This window comes from Ambystoma mexicanum, chromosome 12 (assembly GCF_040938575.1).
Source record: "Ambystoma mexicanum isolate Mex_15411 chromosome 12, UKY_AmexF1_1, whole genome shotgun sequence".
NCBI lineage: Eukaryota > Metazoa > Chordata > Amphibia > Caudata > Ambystomatidae > Ambystoma > Ambystoma mexicanum.
In genome coordinates this window covers 948203572-948223639 of record NC_090936.1, presented here as the reverse complement: position 1 = coordinate 948223639, position 20068 = coordinate 948203572, and the positions used below count along the sequence as shown (strand labels likewise).

The 20068-nt window shown below is 39.9% G+C and overlaps 1 protein-coding gene across 1 annotated transcript; it reads left to right on the top strand.

Annotated features, from left to right (window-relative positions):
- Positions 1-6232: 6232 nt before the first annotated feature.
- On the top strand, positions 6233-19562 carry LOC138514129 (uncharacterized). Its single transcript, XM_069629425.1, has 2 exons — positions 6233-6917; positions 16531-19562. Exons 1-2 carry the CDS (start codon positions 6733-6735, stop codon positions 18371-18373), a joined length of 2028 nt encoding a protein of 675 aa, XP_069485526.1. The 5' UTR covers positions 6233-6732; the 3' UTR covers positions 18374-19562.
- The last annotated feature ends 506 nt before the right edge of the window (positions 19563-20068 follow it).

The window sequence follows — 20068 nt, the reverse complement described above, 5'->3', positions numbered from 1 at the left end:
TCGTTGATCACTTCAAAAACTCTCATTATGGGGCAAAGTCAACTGCGTCAAAATGAATGTGGCACCCAGCATCAACTATTTCCTCTTTCTGCTTCCGCTCAAAACATTGAGGAGCATCTTTAAGGAGATTGATGCTTTTCTGCAGAAATTCTTGTGGGATGGCAAACCACCCAAATTCACATTGTGGAAGCTGCAACTCCCCCTTAAGCTGGGGGTATAAACTTGCCAAACTCTTTTGACTATCACTTGACTTTCTCTGAAAGACATGTATGCCACATGATTGATATTCATGCAAACTCGTGGATTGAAATGAAAATCTAGCCATACTTCTCAACTGGAGCCCAGGGCATTGCTGTCCACAATCACCTGGCACCTGCGGGCGAAGAATCCTCTTTCTGGTTTTCTGCATGACGGTTGGTGTAATCTAGCACAGCGTCTGTGCAGTGACCCATTAGTATTCCCTGATGCTTCATTTTGGCTGAATCCTGCGTTGACTTGCAGAGAAGACTATATTTTGGCAATCTTGGTACCTGGGAGGGATGTGCTACATTAAAGATCAACCTGTGCAAGATGAATGGATACCTTTTGCACAATTGTGCAAGGATTTTGACTTACAGGACTGCAGCCATGCGCACTGAAAGGGGCTAATGCTGTGCAGCTTATCTGCTCATCTGTTCACTGGAAGTGTGGCATGGTCACACCTGAGGCTATGCGCGCATGCCACTTATCCAGCAGCCACTTTGTACAGAGTTCTTGTGTCTGCTCGTAGGGGTGATACAGATCTAAAACATATTTTGTTCCAAGGAGTTGAACAAGTTTGTGAACCCTGGCTTTTGGGAAATATGATGTAGCAATGTTAGCTTGTCAAGTATGGATTGCTGTTTGAGGGCCTCTCAGACTAAATGACTAGGCAGAACACACTGGTCTCTGGAACAAATGTTTAAGAGACACCTCTTAGAAAGTGATCAGTGCTGGAAATGAAACCAGACATTGGGGACCCTCGGCCATCTCCTACAGTTCTGTGGCAAGACTAAGGACTTTTGGGGAGGTGTCTCAGGTAGGCTGGGCCTGGTGCTTGGGCAAGCAATACCTACAAAAGATTCCCTGTTGCTCCTTGCTGATGACAGTCTGATTGACGATCAGTCATATGCGAACAAGACCTGACTGCCCAATGGCTGTATGAGAGCTAAGACAATTATTTCGTGTGCATGAAAACCTGCAAATTCCTTTTGCATAGATGACTGGGTGGAGGAGATGTTAACTTTATCAACGTAAGAGAGGGCCATTTACAAACTCAAATGTGACCATGACAAGTTCACTCGCATCTGAGAACCGTTCCTGGATATGTGTGCTGATGAGTTCAAAGAATAAAGACTCCTGACGCTTCTTGCTGTAGTATCCTGTTGGGAGATGTCATTCCCGCTGTGTTTTTTTACTACCAGACTACCTCTTTCTTTTATCTTATGTTTACTTTTGCTTGATTCACTGTTGTCCAAACAGGCCTGATATTGTTGATCTAATATGTGGCAATCTATGTTTATTATCTGAAGCTGAGCTTATATGCCTCTTGTTACTGTTATTATATTATGTATTTTATTATCACCATGCTATTTACAAAATAAAAATGTAATTTCCAGAATACAAACTGAATTAATCTTAATACAACTTTGAATTAGGTGTTTCTCTTTTAAACTTAAACTATACCAGTAGGTCCTTTGGCCATTCCTACAAGTCAACAAGTGGCTTGCAAACAAAGATTTTGAAACATGACTTTGTCTCATGTGTTCCTTTTTCTAGTTGGCACATCAAGAATATGTGGCAATGGGACAAGGGGAAATAGATGTCATGCACTTCAGAGGGAGAACACATCCATGGTAGACACAGTGGAATATTTTCTGCAGTCTAGACATCCCCCTAAATAAATAACCAGAAACATGAAGACACCTGACTTTGTCGAACTTGAAGTGGATTTATAAGCCTAGAAGTGATGCACTCTACAAGCCTAGAAGTGATGCACTCTACTTTCAGGTAGAGTGGGCTGATAGAAAAATGTAACTCCTGATGGGAATAATGTCATTAATGCACCTTTATGAAATCAAAAGAAGGTAAGCTTACCAGCGGCATGTCCCGTTCCACAATCTTCCATAATGGGATGTATTGGTTTAATTGAAACAAAGTTACCATATTTTGATGTCTCCAGTAGACTCTGAATGAGTAAAAGACAGCATGAGGAAAACCATAACTGGTGTTTCTCATCTTCAATAGAAACAGGGATAGAGAGGCACCTACAAGACATACATGGAAAAAGACACAAGACAATACGTGGAAAATGACAAGAGCACCTGTTTAAAGAGACTTGAGCATGACTCAGATATAGTTAGATCATTTAAGGATCCCTTGGTCTCTCTATCTCTTGGAGCTACTTTAAACAAATATTCAAGAAACGTTGGTACCCTTTGACAGACTTTGGTAAGCAGTCCACTCTAATGTCACCTAACAAATCATACACTATCTGCAAACAACTCACAACTGAACCAAGATATGTCTCTGCTGTGACCCGCTGTGACTCAATTAAAAAAAGGGTTGATGTCATAGCCCAGAAAAGATACAACTATTTTTAAATTATGAACCTTGTTCTTACACATAAAAAAATCTTCAACATGTTTGAATAATATTATGTGCACAAGCAAAGTCCATAAAACCAGGTGAAGAAAGCACCAATGAATTAAACAATATGTTTCAATTTTGTCACCTTCCTTAATAAAATGTGTAGGGTTGAATTCATGAGGTTGATTTTCCCTTCCCCATATACAACTGGTATGAATAATGGATTAAAATGAAAATGAAATGAAATCTCAAGAGAAATGGAGAGACACCATAGGTATGGGCTTGGAGTAACTCTGCAAATCCATGATTAAAAATAGACAATTTACCCTGACCATAGCTCACAGAGAATGTAATCAGTTTATGGGAAGGCATGCACAATTGAAGTTGATCAAATGTCAAAATAATGTTTTGCCATGCACAGATAAGGTTTCCTATATTGTGAATAAGCCATGAAATAATATGTTCTCACAGAAAAGATTTTGAATTGTATATCTTTTGATAATGTTTTTCTTTTCACAGAAACAAAGTGATTATGTATGTCTCTCTGAAAATAATAATGAAAGTTATTCTCTGGGGACATTTATAGGTAAAGAACATATTCAGAGGCAGCCTCCTTGCTAACTGTTTTGTACCATTTTACAGGTATTCAGCGGTAGATTTTGGTATGTAACATTTTGGCAACTTTATGAAATTAGTCAACATCTCTTCCTTATTTCTTAAAATTGTCAAGCCTGAAAATTGACCAATTCTGCACAAGTCTGCTCTTTATTTTCTTTGAATCTAAAATCTCAGACATCTTTCACTATACTATAAAAAGCCAAATACATTGTGCATTTCCACAAACCCCCATCCACATTGGTACATTTTGTCCTTGATGGAACAACTGAGCCTACCCAATGTTGTGTAGTCTACAAGTATGGTCAATGCCATAACACACCTAGTTGCACCATACGAAGCATTGTGCCTCAAAGACATAACCACATACATAAAGCCAAGCTTCACAGACAATCTCCTTTATACCAACAAGTGCAGTTCACAATGTATGCAAGCTTGCAACAAAAATGCCACTTCTAAGCTAAATGATCTTCTGAACCTGGGAATTCTCTAACTACCACCCTTACCTACCTCCCCAGTACCACTTAAGGATCTTAGAAACTGATGCCACAAAACAATTCAGAAAAAATGTCATGGTCAAAATGTCTCCATTAATGCCATTCAAGATTTGGATCCAACTGAAGTACAGACACTGTCTAAGACTTATAACAGAGAAGCACTGCTCACACCATTTTACATAGGATTGATGCATCCCTTATCTTAGCTTAAGTCCCCTGATGTATATGTATAGGTGTTCACATGATTCTCCATTTGTACAGGAAACATTTGATAGGGAATATTAGGGCTGTACTGAAGTGGATCAATTTGTAATGTGATTACTTTATTTAGCGGATCTCTTTGTTTTCTATAAAAAGTATCAGCTGCCTGGTATCTGATGTGCTCTGCTGCTTCCAATCAACAAATACTCATGGCCAGTAGTTCAGATGATTCAAGACTATGATCTATAATGTAAGATATGTTATTTTTTATGTTTTGTGTTATATAGTTTGCAATACACCTTAAACACAATATGACAGATAAACATATACCAATTGCAAATGATTAAACAATGTTAAGTAGTCGCTCTAAAAAGTATTAATATCTAATAACACTTCTTATTACTCTTGCAAATTACATTTTCATGTTATACTCTATCTACATCATGTATAATTTCATTGTCATCATGAATACAACTGGCTATACACCATTTCTTTTAAACCCATCAATAAACGATTTGCCAAGCAATTGTTACACTACGCTGATAAAGTGTACATGTCCCATAATAACATGTTTCTCTGTACCTGAGAACAACAAGGTCCATAGAGTTTCGGCACATGCAATAGTTACATAGCAAATACATTTCAAGAGCCATTGTTCTCTTAGCCTATTCACCTTCTGGCACTCTGTAACCAGGTGTGTCCACAACTCGTTACATTTACATAAACGCTGTGTCTTACTGGGGAATATCTCGCCAAGGGCCTACAACATCTAAAGTATTTAATATATTAGACCTGACTCTCATGTTAGTTAATCTAACCCAAAGGTCCTGAAATAACTGCAGATATCCTGGCAACGTGTTATATTGTACATTGATTTGTTTATAGTGGCCATACGCTTTGTATTTCCCAACAGTGTGGCATTGGTTGATCCAGTCCCACAACTGACCTTTCTTTTCATAAAATTTGGATTAGTTGCTAATTGTTCAATAGAGGCCACAATGTTATCCATTTGAAGTGAAGCCCACTGCGGGGCAAAGGCGTGGTGTTTCACGCTGCTGGTGCCTGTCCGTGGAGGGACATTCTTCATGTTCCTGGTGGCCAGGCATCCTTAGGCTTTTCAGTGCTTCCCAGCCCTTCAGCGGTGAAGCCCGTGGCAGGGCAAGGGTGCTGTGTTTGGCGCCGCTGGTGCCTGTCCCTGTACGGACTTCCTTCCTGTTCCTGGTGGCCACGCCCCCTCAGGCTTATCAGTGCTTCCCGAGCCCCACAGCAGTGAAGCCCATGGCGGGGCAAGGGCGCAGTGTTTGGTGCTGCTGGTGTTCGGGGCAGTGGTGGGAGGCCACATGGACGCTCTTTGGACTCCTTGGACCATTCCTACTCCTGGACAGTGCTGTCTCCAATCAAGGTAACTTGGGAATCAATATCCTGACTGTGTTTTTCTGACCCACTTATCACACTTCTGGAACCACTCCTTGGGGGCTCCAACATGCCAGAGCCTCTTGGTCAAGCCATGGGGGAGATCCCAGCCTCTATACCCCTCATGTTCTTTGGCCCTGAGCTGGGCCCGGGCCTGCCTATAGGCAGCATGAGGAAAATCAGGCAGCTAAAGAGAAATCTGAAAGTGGAAGCCATAGCTGCCAAAAGTACACTGCTTGCTCCAGGAACCCCTCATGAGACAACTGGACCCACAGCATCCACAGCATCCACAGCATCCATGGCCTTCGGGGATGCCCACATGCTGATTACAGAGATCAGCCAATTCCTGGGCAACCCTGGTGCAGTGTCCCCTCCCCTACCTGCATTGAGTATGGCTGCTGTAGCCGAGCCCCAGCTGAACACTACCATTTGTTCAACCCCCGTTTGCCCTCCTGCTCCTGCTCAACCTACACAGTCCATTGAAGGGCCCCTCCCTGCTACAGACCACCCTACGATCAAGGGGTGCAAGCCTGAAGTTGACCCTGTATCTTCCCCTCAGCCCTGTGCCACACCACCCTGTCCCACCCCACCATTCACCAGCACAATTGGGCTCACTGTTACCCCAGCGTCTACACCCGTGGTCATACCTGCATGCACCAGAAAGGAAAGAGGATGGTGGTATGGGCTATCCTGTCTGCTGCTGTAACTTGTAAGGATATTTGGCATGTTACAGCACAGAGTACAGTACTACTGCACAAGTAGCATTTTTTTTTGGCATGTTACAGCACAGAGTACAGTACTACTGCACAAGTAGCATTTTTTTTTGCAGCACCACCACAAGGGTGCGGTGCATTGATATATGGGTTAGCAGATTAACAAGGAAAGACAGGCTATTCAGTCAAAAAAACGATTTTAATATATAAGATGCAAAGCTATTTTTACAGTTAAAAGCACACGTGTTCATTTAAAAATGCACACTATTTTTCACCTGAAATGCCTATATTGCTAGAGACACATTTGAAAATTAACAGCTAACATATTAACAATTAACCTGACTAATAAAACCTTATTTTAATATAACCCACTAATAAAATGTGTTCTCTACTGCAGAATTAGGCATACTTTGAAAACCATTTAAATGAGTGTGCAGATTTTTCTCTTCTCTGCCTGATTATCCGTGTTGTTGTGCACAGTAACGGCAGGAAGGAGGAAGTCAGATTTGCAACAATTGCAAATGTATAAGCGAAGCTATTGTTGAAAAGTAGGAGGATGAGAGATGATGGATTTCATTGGAACACGTCATAAAGAGGGCTGAGAGGAAAGTTTTAGTGGGCAGTAGCAGGGAAAAAGACAGGCAGACATCTTTCTGCACTACTGGGGAGAAGACCTGGCTGTGGGGATGTCCTGCTGCAGTCGAGACTGGGGAAAGCTGAAAGAATTACCTTTCCACTGGCAGAGGCAGTCCTATCTGAAAAAGCTGAGAATTCCAGGCAATGACCCCGGCTTGAGAAGGCAAGCGTTCCTGTTTATTGGAGTTACGCCAAGAGAGCCACATTCACAGAGAGAAGAATCTGAACAGATAAGGTAATTACCTAACTGGGGGAGCTGTGTGTGTGCACGAAAGTATGCAGTCAGTTTAGAAAAATGAAAGTCCCGTGCGTGTCTTTATCAAGTGCTAATGTTGCAATTTAAGTTCTGTTCTCCGCCACTATAATTGCAGTGTGTCATTGAAAATGCTTTGATTGTTCCCTTTTATTGCTGTAAAAAATGAGATCATGCCTAAATGTAAATTTTATAATACAGAAAATATTTGAAAACAGACGGGTGGTTTATTTTCTATTTACCATTACAATGCCAATGATGTGGGGAGATTTTTAAACAGTGCAATGGTCATTTTAAGACAGATGTGTGTATGTCAGAATCAGTATGAATAATTGTGAATGACTGTAGTATAACTTGTTGGAGGTACATGAGCCAACGGGAAGAGAGACTCTCTGAACATAGCTCCCTACCGTATATAAGGTAGTGGAAATTACCACAAGACTACCACATATAGCTCTCTGTCGTAAATAAGTCAGTGAGTTTGCCCATGGTGGCGCACCAACACTATCCCTGGAAATTGTGGTTTCCCTAGAATGCAGGTCTGAGGTCTCTCTAGTGATCACACGAAAAATCTAAGCGAAGATAAGGGATTCTGGACATTGGGGCCACAAATAAAACAAGAGAATTATGCTCACCAAAATACCACCAACCACGTATACCAAATATGCAGGTCTGGGTGCTGAAATAATGCATGTCCATTGTATTATTGTTGCACATGGCCAAATCTGAATACAAAGAGTGATTATTGCTAAGTTATTTCTCGGCGGTAATAAAATACCGTCAGGCCCCAAATCTCCACAAAATACCCTACATATTTATGGTGCGTTGCAGGCCGGGAAAGTGATCATAGAGTACCTACTGGGCGTGGCAAGCGTGTCTCACACTGCCATTTGCACATTAAAGGGAACCCATTTTATAATAGCAGTGTGCCACTAAAAACGAATTTCAGAATGTCACAAAGGGAAACCACATTCTCAGATCTAGTGCAATATTTAGAGGCAAAGTTATTTGCACATGGGAATTGGTCTTCGAACAGTACCTTAGAATGGAGTAACCGCATTCAGGGTGAGGTGCAGAAAGAAAAACTAGACAATATTTTTGCAGAAGGCAGCATAATTCAGGTCTGCCTTACGAGATTATTGAATGCAGCCGATAAAAGTGCAGAGAAAGACTGTTTAATACGTCTATGCGGCAAAATATGGTTTATTTTAAACAAGTCACTGCGAATGCAAGAGAATGATACTCAGCTAATTAACAGGTTAAAGACTGAAATAGATGGGGCAAGTAAAAATCAGGAAATGTTGAGAGCAGAATTGGATGTATGCCAAAAAGACATGCAATTAAAATGCAGAGACTTTGATACTCAGTTATCCAAAAGCAAGAAACAATTTGAAGATAGTGAGCAAGAATTGACACACTTAAAAGCCTTAGTGGATCACATTAGGCAGGATAAAGATGAGGTTGTTTCAGAAATGCAGATTTTACAAAAAGAACATTGTGAAAAAGAAGGTGATCTCCAGAGTGTAGAACAAGAAATGATTAAAATGATTCAAGAAAGAGACAAAAGAAATAAAGAGTTCAATGAATGCCAAATTCAAATGTGTGACATGCAGGAGGCAATTAATAAAATGAGTGATGAAAATAATTATTTGCATGATGAAGCCAACAGACTCCTTAAAAAGTGTAAGGACTTAGAACAGCAAATGTGCATTCCCAGGTCACAGGAGAGGCGGCAGGGTACCACATTCAATGGAGTGGAGGTGAATTCTAGCTCTGCCCAAAGAGCTAGTGCCCCAGTGACTGGGCCGGTGACTGAACTTGGTTGCAGCGCCCTTGGGGGATTTGATACTCCCATTGGGGGCAGCCACCAATCTCATACACCTGAAAACAGGATTGAATCACAAAATAGTGCAATTCCATGCATTGCAACAAGTAGCCCCATAAAAATAATGAAATCCATTAAAGCCCTGATCAAACCATTTAAAAAGGGAGGTGAATGCTGCATTGAGGATCACTTAGAAGCGGTGCATGACATTTTTAAAGCGCTCCAGATACCTAAGGAACAGTACAGACAATATTTTCATTTAACTTTAGATGCCCCGACGGCCAGCATCATAAGGGGATTAAATGAACAGCAGAATATAACATGGCTGGAGTTTGAAAAAGAAATTAGGCGTCATTTTTCTCCTTTTCAGTCATTGCAAGAGGCAAAGAAAGTTGCGTACACTATTACTGCTGGACCTAATACATCACCTCGCCAATTTTTACAAGACTTAAAAAGAGCATTCTCTCGCTTTGATGTATCTTTTGACTCAAATTCCAATGAGTTTAAAACCGCATACTTCTATGGGCTACAGAAAGACATCATATCCCAATTGGTCCGTGAATTTGACCGTGACAAGTCCCTTGAATGGATTGTACATCAAAGCACCAAGCTATATGAGGTACTCTATTGTCAGGGTAGAGAAAGTGATAAAATGAAAGATACTAGGCCTAAATCTAAAGAACCCTCAGCCACAGTAATGGAAATCAGGTCAGCCAAAATGTCCCTTGAGTCTGCTCAAAGCCAAGGTAAAAATAATGTGACACCTGAACAAAGGGGTAATCAACAAAGATCGCCATTGCCTGTACCAATGTTCCAATCACATGATCCTAGTAATAGAGAGAGCTACATCAGCCCTAGATATTTAGGAGATAGACCCCGGGTAAGATACCGGTCTGATATGGCAGGTATGAACAATAACCAGAGACAAAATCAAGATCAAAGAAATGATGGTCCCTACCAGTCATTGGGGACACAGAGCAGATTTGATCCCAGCACCATGATATATGGTAATCAGGATAGGCCCCGATATGTGGATCGATTTACTGATAATGGAAATCAATATAGGGGCCAGTACCCACAATCTGAGAGACAGGACATGAGGCAAAACGTGAACTACAGTCCACGCCAGTACAATGATTCCCCACCAGGGGACTATAATCAAAGGATGGGTGCAAACCGCTCCCCTCCACAAATGAATCAAGAATTCAGAAACCATCCCAACCGGTATCAATCACCTGAGAGGTATCAGAATAGATCCAATCAGGGGGAAAACAACCAATATCGACCTAGGCCACAGAAAGAGGATCCTAGAGAGGTGGAAAGGTTCCAATGCCTTGAGGCCCAAGTGAAAATGTTAGCTGAGCAAATAGGAAAGCTCTATACAGCGCAAAAACAACCTTCCAAAGAGGGGGCTGATGGCCATAGCAATGACCGGGGGGCTTCCGAAAAGTGACTAAGTACTCATGATAACTGCAGTGCCAAAATGACAGATTGCTCTGATATAACTTTGCATAACGACTCTGAGATGACTAATGGATTAAAAATGAAAGTACCAGTAAATGAAATTGTGACAGAAAGTGCAAATACTTCTAAAAAAGAGGTACGGTTTAACTTAGAGCTAAATAAAACAGTAAAGATTTGCACAAATGAAAAAGAAACATTAGGAATTCCAAAAGAACAAAGGGACAGATTTAAGAAAAATGACTCATGCATGGGGAATACCAGTGAACAGGGAGTAAGTGGGGATGCCATAGCTCCTTCCCTGGGCAAGCAAAACAATTACCAAACACCGACAGAAAAAGGAAATACTCACAAGGAGGGTACAAGTCAATCACCTGAAAAATTCTTTGAGCCACATATTTTTGAAGAGGCTGAAAGGGCTGGTATTACACTAAATGATCACAAATGCACAGAATTAAAAATGACAAATTGCTGAATGATGTTGTGACACATGTTCAGTTGGAAGGTTGTAATGTGGTCTCTGATGTTACCCAGATGGATGGGCGAACGGTGGCCACACTCCAAAAAACCTCTGAACATGGAGAAATGAATAAAATATCTCGCACAGAAATGGGTAAAAAGGAGGGAAAAATGTCTTTTCATTTACCAATGTGCTTAGCCAAAAGTGAAAAAGGCCTGAGAAAGGTGAGCCCTGAAATCAGTAAGAATTCACATTTCTTATGTGTATTAGAGGAAGTTGAGGACAGATATTATGCACCCATCACTGTAGAAGAAAAATGCCACACCTTTGCTATGATTGACACTGGCGCACAGGCCACAATTATGTCCAAGGAGCTGGTAAAGAGTATCAATGAAGGGAGGCCTCCACAGAGTCAGATCACAGTGAAGGCAAATCAAGGCCCAGTGCATAACTTTAATGGGGAGGAGGTGCCCATCATAGGTGTAACTGAGGTTGACATAAAAATAGGAAAGCACAGAATGAAACAAGAGGTATTGATCACATCTATTTGTGAAATTCCATTTCTGATGGGGACAGATTGCCTGAAAAGATTGTCTCCTCTCATAGATGGGGTGAATGGAGTGCTGTGGTCCTTAACCAAAAAACCATTGAGGCCTAAGAAACTAAAATCACAAAACAGCAATATAAAAGAATGTCACACCGTTGCCAAAACAAAGGATGCTGTGGAGGTATATCTACAGAATAGCTGCATACCTAGTGTCACTGTTATATTAAGGTGTCAAGACAAAGATCAGAGCGACAATGAAAAACTACCTGTACAAATATACTTGGACCCAAGGAAAGATTGGCAGACTGCCATAGACGAACACACATTACGTTTCTATTTAAAAGAGAATACATGCAAACAGAATATTGTTCCTAAAACAGATTCAGAAAAACACATTACCACTCTGGCAGAGATACACATGGAAGATGAGCAACCATGGGTTCACGCTGGTATAAATGATTATCTTAAAACAATAAAAGCCACTTTAGCGCTTGAACATGAAAGGAGTTTCATTAATGAGAAATTGTTGCAAAAAATTATGGAGAGGGAAGAAATCCCGAAATTTAGGATTAAAAACCAATATGTTTCTGGGTTGGACAGTCCAAACTTTGAAAACCGAATTACAGGCAGATGCATGCTTAAAATTAGCATTGGGCAGAAAGCAATTTACCATAATGTATGGATAGTGAGTGGAGCACAAAATGAATTTTACATGGGCAATGACATCATGCACAGAATGTGTATGGTGTTAGATTTCCTTAATCAAAAAATATGGTCGCGCCTAGGTGGGCCGGCGCCTGAATTTGAAGACAAAAGAAGGGCTTATCATTGTGCACAACTAGTTCCTTATGCAGTCGAATTACAGATGAGGAAAAATACTATTATTCCTGCATTTACAAAACAGTTTGCAATAACACTGAAATGCAAAAATGGACAGCAGATGAAAGGCTCTGATGCATTTGTATGCCTGAATGAATCCATAAAACAGCAAGGCCTGGATTATGAATACATTCCATTGGTAGACATTGGTGAGGGATCTGTAAAAATCATGGTGAATAATAAAGGTTGTCAGGATATTCATTTAGAGGAAAACTCCCCATTAGGAATGGCCATACAAAAATCACATTATACGGCAGATTTAAATAACATGGTGATTGGGAATATTCCTGAAAAATATGTAGATGCCAAGGGCGAGTTGCCAGAACACCTGGACTCTCAGCCCAAAGGAATGTTTAAAATTCATTCTGTGTATCCTTATGATTCAAATGAGACAGTGTGCTGCCATCAAGAGGATTGCATAATATTTAATTTAAATGAAAATGAAACAGGAAATCAGCCCATTGAAGTGGAAGCTGATATGCCAAAATATTTGAAAGTGGCAGCTCTACAAAAAGACACAGCCACACAGTTAGAGGAAAGCGCTGAGATTCCTTTACCAGAAGAGTTTCCAGAATTTTCCAGAATGGTAGAAGAGCAGATCTCCTTAGCGGATGCATGTAACAGCGATGAGGATCGACGCACTCTGAGGGAAATATTTATGGAGTTCAAGGATGTATTTGCAAAAGATGCTTATGATTGTGGTTTAACTGATTTACATGTGGCCACACTACCAGAAGGTTGTAGCAGAAATCCAGTGTTTGTACGCCAGTATAGACTACCGCTGGCATGTTTAGAATCATTGGCAGAGATTATTAAAAATTTGGAATCACGGGGAATAATTAGGCCCATTCATAGCACATCCAATACGCCTATTTTAGGTGTGTTAAAGCCAAATGGTCAATGGCGGCTGTGTGCAGACTTAAGAGAGTTAAATAAAAGAGTACCAGTATCTAGATGGCCACTACCATTCATTGATCAGGGCCTAGCTCAGATACATGGTTCAAATGTAGTTACCACGTTAGATCTCACATCTGGATATTGGTGTGTGCCATTGGCAGAGGAGATACAACACCTATTTTCCTTTACATTTGACAGGACTCAATATGCCTGGCTTAGAGCTCCGTTCGGGTACATCAATAGTGGGAGTGAATTTGGCATATTTTTGAGAAAGGCCATGCCGGATGCAGCGGAAAGAGGGACAATAGTTTATGTGGATGATGTCTTGATAAAAAATGAAAACCTTAAAAGCCATTTTGATGAAATAAGACATGTGCTTGGCCAATTGCAGAAAGCAGGCGCCAAAGTATCTTTGCAAAAAGCACAATGGTGCAAGAAAAAAGTGAACTTTCTAGGGCATGAAGTGACTGAACATGGGCTAAATCCACAAAGGAAGAAAATAGAGGCCATACAAAGATTAAAAGATCCTAAAAATGTGAAAGGAGTAAAAAGTTTATTAGGGATGACAGGCTATAACAGAAAGTTCATTGAGAATTATGCAGAAATCACTCAACCATTGACTAAACTGCTTAAACTAAATACTCCCTGGAGATGGGAAAGAGAGCAATCTGATGCAGTGGCTAGATTGAAGGAATGTCTTGTAAAGGCACCATGTTTAGCATACCCCATAAAGGATAGGGATTTCTTTATAGAAATAGGCTTTTCTGAACATTGTATGTCAGCAGTGTTATCACAAAAACACGATTTGAATCACAAAACCATTGCATATGCAAGTAAGGCATTTTCCCAAGTTGAAATGAAATTTAATGAATGCGAAAAGGCCCTATTAACCACTGTGTGGGCGCTACAACATTTCCGCCCCATTGTTCAGGGAGAAAAGGTGATTATTGAAACAAATCATCAACCTTTGCAATTTTTAGAAAGTAAAAGAATTAGATCAGGCAATCTAGCGCAATCCAGAATCACTTCATGGACGCTGGCATTACAAGGTTTTCCCGTAGAAGTAAGATATGGACAAAATAAAAAGAGCCCAATTGCTCAAGGGTTAGCTGACTTACATGACTGTGCAGCTGAACAAATAACAAATGAAATGGATGTGGAAGCTAGTTTACAGGAATTTGAACAATCACCACACAAAGCTTTTGATGAAAAAACATGCAAGGATTTGCCAACTGTATACGTGGATGGTTGTGCTTTTCACATTGAAAATGACAGTAATAAACAATTAGTGGCAGGAATAGGAAATGTCTGGTTGAAATGTGAAGGCGTTCCTAGTATAGGGATGAGGATTGGAGATAGGAGCAGTCAGGTGGCGGAATTGGCAGCCATCTATAAAGCAATTGCTACTGCAGTTGATAAAAAGTTCAGTGAAATTGTCCTGGTGACTGATTCTGACTATGCACGGAATAGCTTTGTGGAGTATTTGCCTGGTTGGAAAGCAAGAGGCATGGTTACATACAACAAAAAGCCACTTAAACATGGAAAAATGATACAAGCCATAGACAAATTGGTGTCAGAAAATAATTTAACAATATACTGGAGAAAAATTCGTGGGCATTTAAAAACACCAGGAGAGGATAAGGAGGGAAATGATAAGGCAGACCATCTGGCTAAGATTGGGGCTGTGATGGGAGAATTGCTACCTATTGATTATTTAATGGGTGAAATACAAATTGATGCAGTCACACGGTCTAAAGCACCAAAGGAGGTAGATCAACCGGTGGTGCAGTGGAGTCATGACACGCCAGACCAAGATTTGATTGAGGCACAAAAGAATGATCAAATTTTGGGAATCTATTATAATCATTTGATGGATCCTGAACAAAATCCTTTAACAGAAAATGATTGTATGGGAAAAGAAGAGTTGAGGGTGTTATTAAAGAACAAAACACGAATTAGATTACAGGATGGACTCATGATTAGAGAGTCCATAACAGGGCAAATACAGTGGGTAGTACCCCTTTCATTCAGAGGACTAATGCTACACCATGCACATGATGCCATAACTGCAGGCCATAGAGGTTCACAAAAGACATTAGAAATACTAAAAGATTATGCTTACTGGCCACATATGTCCCAAGATGTGGAATTATATACTAGAGGATGTCTAGTATGCGCCCAATTTAAACCTGCTTCACCAATGCATAGAGCACCATTGATGAAAAGAGGCCTAACTCTCCCATGGTCAGATTTGCAAATAGACTATGTAGGTCCTTTAAAAAGGTCGAGCAGGGGACACCGCTATATTTTGAGTGTGGTATGTTTGATGTCAAAATGGATTGAGTGCATTCCCGCACCAGATTGTAGTGCGCAAACAGCAGCCACATTGCTGGTGAACCATGTGTTCTCAAGGTTTGGGTTGCCACAAAGAATTGAGTCAGACAGAGGAAGTCATTTCACAAGTACTCTAATGAGTAAGGTATGGCAAATACTAGGTGTGAAAAGGAAACTACATATCGCATATCGGGCGGCGTCTTCAGGTACAGTTGAAAGAAGCAATAGGTCTGTTGTGGACATTTTAAAGAAATTTGTGGCAGAAGCAGGTTCCAGCTGGGATTTGCGTTTACCATTGGTTTTGATGGCAATCAGGTCGACTCCTGCCAAAGCAACAGGTGTTAGCCCCCATGAGGTCTTAACAGGTAGGAAAATGGTGTTACCACAACACCTACTATACAGAACACATGAGCAAACTCTAGTGAGTGCATCCACAGTTCATGAATATATTGATGAAATGAGGAGGCATTTGCAACATGCATTTGCTTTTGTGCAGAGAAATCTGGAAAGAGCTGCTGACAGTGCTAAGTCATATTATGACAAAAAGACATCAGTAAAGGAATACAATGTAGGGGATCAGGTGTACAAGTTTCATTTTGGGAAAAGTAAACAGAAAAATTCTAAATTTCTGGCAGCCTGGCAGGGGCCATTCCGAATTATAGATAAAGTCTCTCCTGTAGTGTATAAAATTTTGAAAAATGAAGGTGAAACAGCAATAGAGCAGTTTGTCCATGTAAATCAAATCAAACCATGCCATCCCAGACATGAGATCAGGCAGCTTGAGCATGTGGAAACGGATAGAGTCCCTTGAGAAAATAAATGGGTGTAATCAGGAGGCAGTGACAAAGAAGTTAAAAAAAAAAAAAAGTTGATTGTTATGATGGCACATAAACACTGTAATATATGTGAAAATATATAATATAAATAAATAAATAAATAAATATATAATATAAATAAATAAATAAATAAATGCACATATAACGGAAGCTCGTGGTTGGTGTACAGAGAGAAAGTGTATTAAATATTGAATGCTGTTTTATATGTGTTTGTTTTCTTTTAACTTGTGTTTAATTTCAGAAAAAAAAAAAAAAAAAAAGAAGTATTTTTACCAAGCATGTTTTATTTTTGGCAAAAAGGTGGAAATTAGTATTGTGCTATGTACTTAATCTGTTTATTTTCTATTTTGATTTAGACAATTAACATTATTTGGTCGGAGGTTCCGGGATCAGAGGCCACGGGAGACGATGGAGTACTGGAGACCGCGAGGACGGATTCCGGGAAAGCCCCAAAGAGGGGTGAAGACCAAGGCTACAAAGCGATCAGCATTGAAGATGATACCGATGACATGTTTAACAATAGTGATATTTGGAGGGATCTTCAAGAATTCAGAAGCACAGGTTGTCATTGAACCTGGACCAGCATCTGGTATCGCGGTAGAAGAAGCACCAGGATTCATCATGAGTGATAGAAGGATGATTTTCCAAAATATCTACATACCATTGGATCCTGAGATTTTGATTGAAAAACATTTGAACAATACCGGAATTAAGATTGAACAGACTAAAGAGTGGCTGGAAATAAGAAAAGAGGACGCTAAGCAGTCAATAAGAGATATATTAATGCAATTGGAAAAAACATTCGTGAATTCAGCAGACATTAAGAAGAAGAGAGGAAAGAGAGGTGCGGTGATGCTCGCGATATCAATGGTAATGTCTATAATTGGGGCAATAATAGGTACTACAATATCAACAGCCAATTCTATTTCGGTAGGAACACTGAGTACTAAAGCACAACAACTGAGTATTGACCTAGAAATAATACAAAAGACATTAGATGGAATTAGAGGGGGACTGGATGAACAAGTAAGATTCATAAATGAAACTGCAATCATTCTAAATGAACAAGCGGATGTGATGCAACGGGCGACTAAAATAATACTTAAGCATGACAGAACTTTAAATGAAATATTGAACATAATGAGTCCTGTTGATAGACTATTAACGAATTATATGAGAGAAGTTCAAACTGCAGTTTCACAATTGATTCAAGGACATATTCCCTTGTATTTTGTTTCGCAGGATATCATTCGGCAAATGATAGAAAGATTGACCAGGAGGGAAATTGACCTTATACAGATAAGAATTGCATTCGAAATGGGGAATGCAATGCCGTTATATGTGGACTTGGAAAGACTAGAGATCGGATTTTTGCTATGCATCCCATTTGTAGCCCCTGAACTTATTTATCAAACGAAGTGGGTACACAACGTGGGATTTTGGCAAGAGGACAAATTCATTAAGATTAAGACTCCAGAAGTGGTGGCATTTCAGTCATGGGAACCTGAAGTTTATTTAATACCAAACCTGGAAACATGTGTAACATTTAAAGAACAAAATTATATGTGTCCAGGTAAACCGTTTGTTCCTGATGCCACAGATGCTATTTGTGGATTGAAATCTGACCCAAGTATATCAGAGGGATGTGAAGTGATTATTAGTAATATGGGGAGTGAAGAAATGGCACAGGCTAAGATGGTCAGAGGTAAATGGTTGGTCAGTACCTGTTTAAAGAACATGACGGTAGTACATTTAAACCATGGAACATACGTGGTTAAACAGGTAAAATATAATGTTTTTTATTTACAGGTTCCAAAGGATGCAATTGTGTCAATTGGGGGATTAACATTGTTCCATGTAACAAATGATGTTTGGGAAAGCCAAGTGGAAAATATCGATTTTTTTCAAAGGGATACTTTTCCAATAGATCCAGATGTGGAATATTTATTGAATCACAAAGAAAGACATGTTATGAAAATGAATTTGCGAAAAAACAATATTACAATTAGTAATCTGGGCATAATAGAAGTGGAAAGATTTAATTGGGGAACCTGGGGGGAACGCTCAATAGTGGGTTTGGCTATCTTGGTGCTAATCATGGGTGGATGGTTGATTGTGCTATCAGTAAAAATGAAAATGTTACTGATTTTACTGACTACGTCAGGAAGAGAAAGATATCCCAATACACATGCATTTTAAGAGAAAAAGAAAGAACAAGTTGTTTTTAGAGATTGGCTTGGATTATAGCCAAGTTCTAAAAAACAAAAGGAGGGTATATGTAAGGATATTTGGCATGTTACAGCACAGAGTACAGTACTACTGCACAAGTAGCATTTTTTTTTGGCATGTTACAGCACAGAGTACAGTACTACTGCACAAGTAGCATTTTTTTTTGCAGCACCACCACAAGGGTGCGGTGCATTGATATATGGGTTAGCAGATTAACAAGGAAAGACAGGCTATTCAGTCAAAAAAACGATTTTAATATATAAGATGCAAAGCTATTTTTACAGTTAAAAGCACACGTGTTCATTTAAAAATGCACACTATTTTTCACCTGAAATGCCTATATTGCTAGAGACACATTTGAAAATTAACAGCTAACATATTAACAATTAACCTGACTAATAAAACCTTATTTTAATATAACCCACTAATAAAATGTGTTCTCTACTGCAGAATTAGGCATACTTTGAAAACCATTTAAATGAGTGTGCAGATTTTTCTCTTCTCTGCCTGATTATCCGTGTTGTTGTGCACAGTAACGGCAGGAAGGAGGAAGTCAGATTTGCAACAATTGCAAATGTATAAGCGAAGCTATTGTTGAAAAGTAGGAGGATGAGAGATGATGGATTTCATTGGAACACGTCATAAAGAGGGCTGAGAGGAAAGTTTTAGTGGGCAGTAGCAGGGAAAAAGACAGGCAGACATCTTTCTGCACTACTGGGGAGAAGACCTGGCTGTGGGGATGTCCTGCTGCAGTCGAGACTGGGGAAAGCTGAAAGAATTACCTTTCCACTGGCAGAGGCAGTCCTATCTGAAAAAGCTGAGAATTCCAGGCAATGACCCCGGCTTGAGAAGGCAAGCGTTCCTGTTTATTGGAGTTACGCCAAGAGAGCCACATTCACAGAGAGAAGAATCTGAACAGATAAGGTAATTACCTAACTGGGGGAGCTGTGTGTGTGCACGAAAGTATGCAGTCAGTTTAGAAAAATGAAAGTCCCGTGCGTGTCTTTATCAAGTGCTAATGTTGCAATTTAAGTTCTGTTCTCCGCCACTATAATTGCAGTGTGTCATTGAAAATGCTTTGATTGTTCCCTTTTATTGCTGTAAAAAATGAGATCATGCCTAAATGTAAATTTTATAATACAGAAAATATTTGAAAACAGACGGGTGGTTTATTTTCTATTTACCATTACAATGCCAATGATGTGGGGAGATTTTTAAACAGTGCAATGGTCATTTTAAGACAGATGTGTGTATGTCAGAATCAGTATGAATAATTGTGAATGACTGTAGTATAACTTGTTGGAGGTACATGAGCCAACGGGAAGAGAGACTCTCTGAACATAGCTCCCTACCGTATATAAGGTAGTGGAAATTACCACAAGACTACCACATATAGCTCTCTGTCGTAAATAAGTCAGTGAGTTTGCCCATGGTGGCGCACCAACACTATCCCTGGAAATTGTGGTTTCCCTAGAATGCAGGTCTGAGGTCTCTCTAGTGATCACACGAAAAATCTAAGCGAAGATAAGGGATTCTGGACATTGGGGCCACAAATAAAACAAGAGAATTATGCTCACCAAAATACCACCAACCACGTATACCAAATATGCAGGTCTGGGTGCTGAAATAATGCATGTCCATTGTATTATTGTTGCACATGGCCAA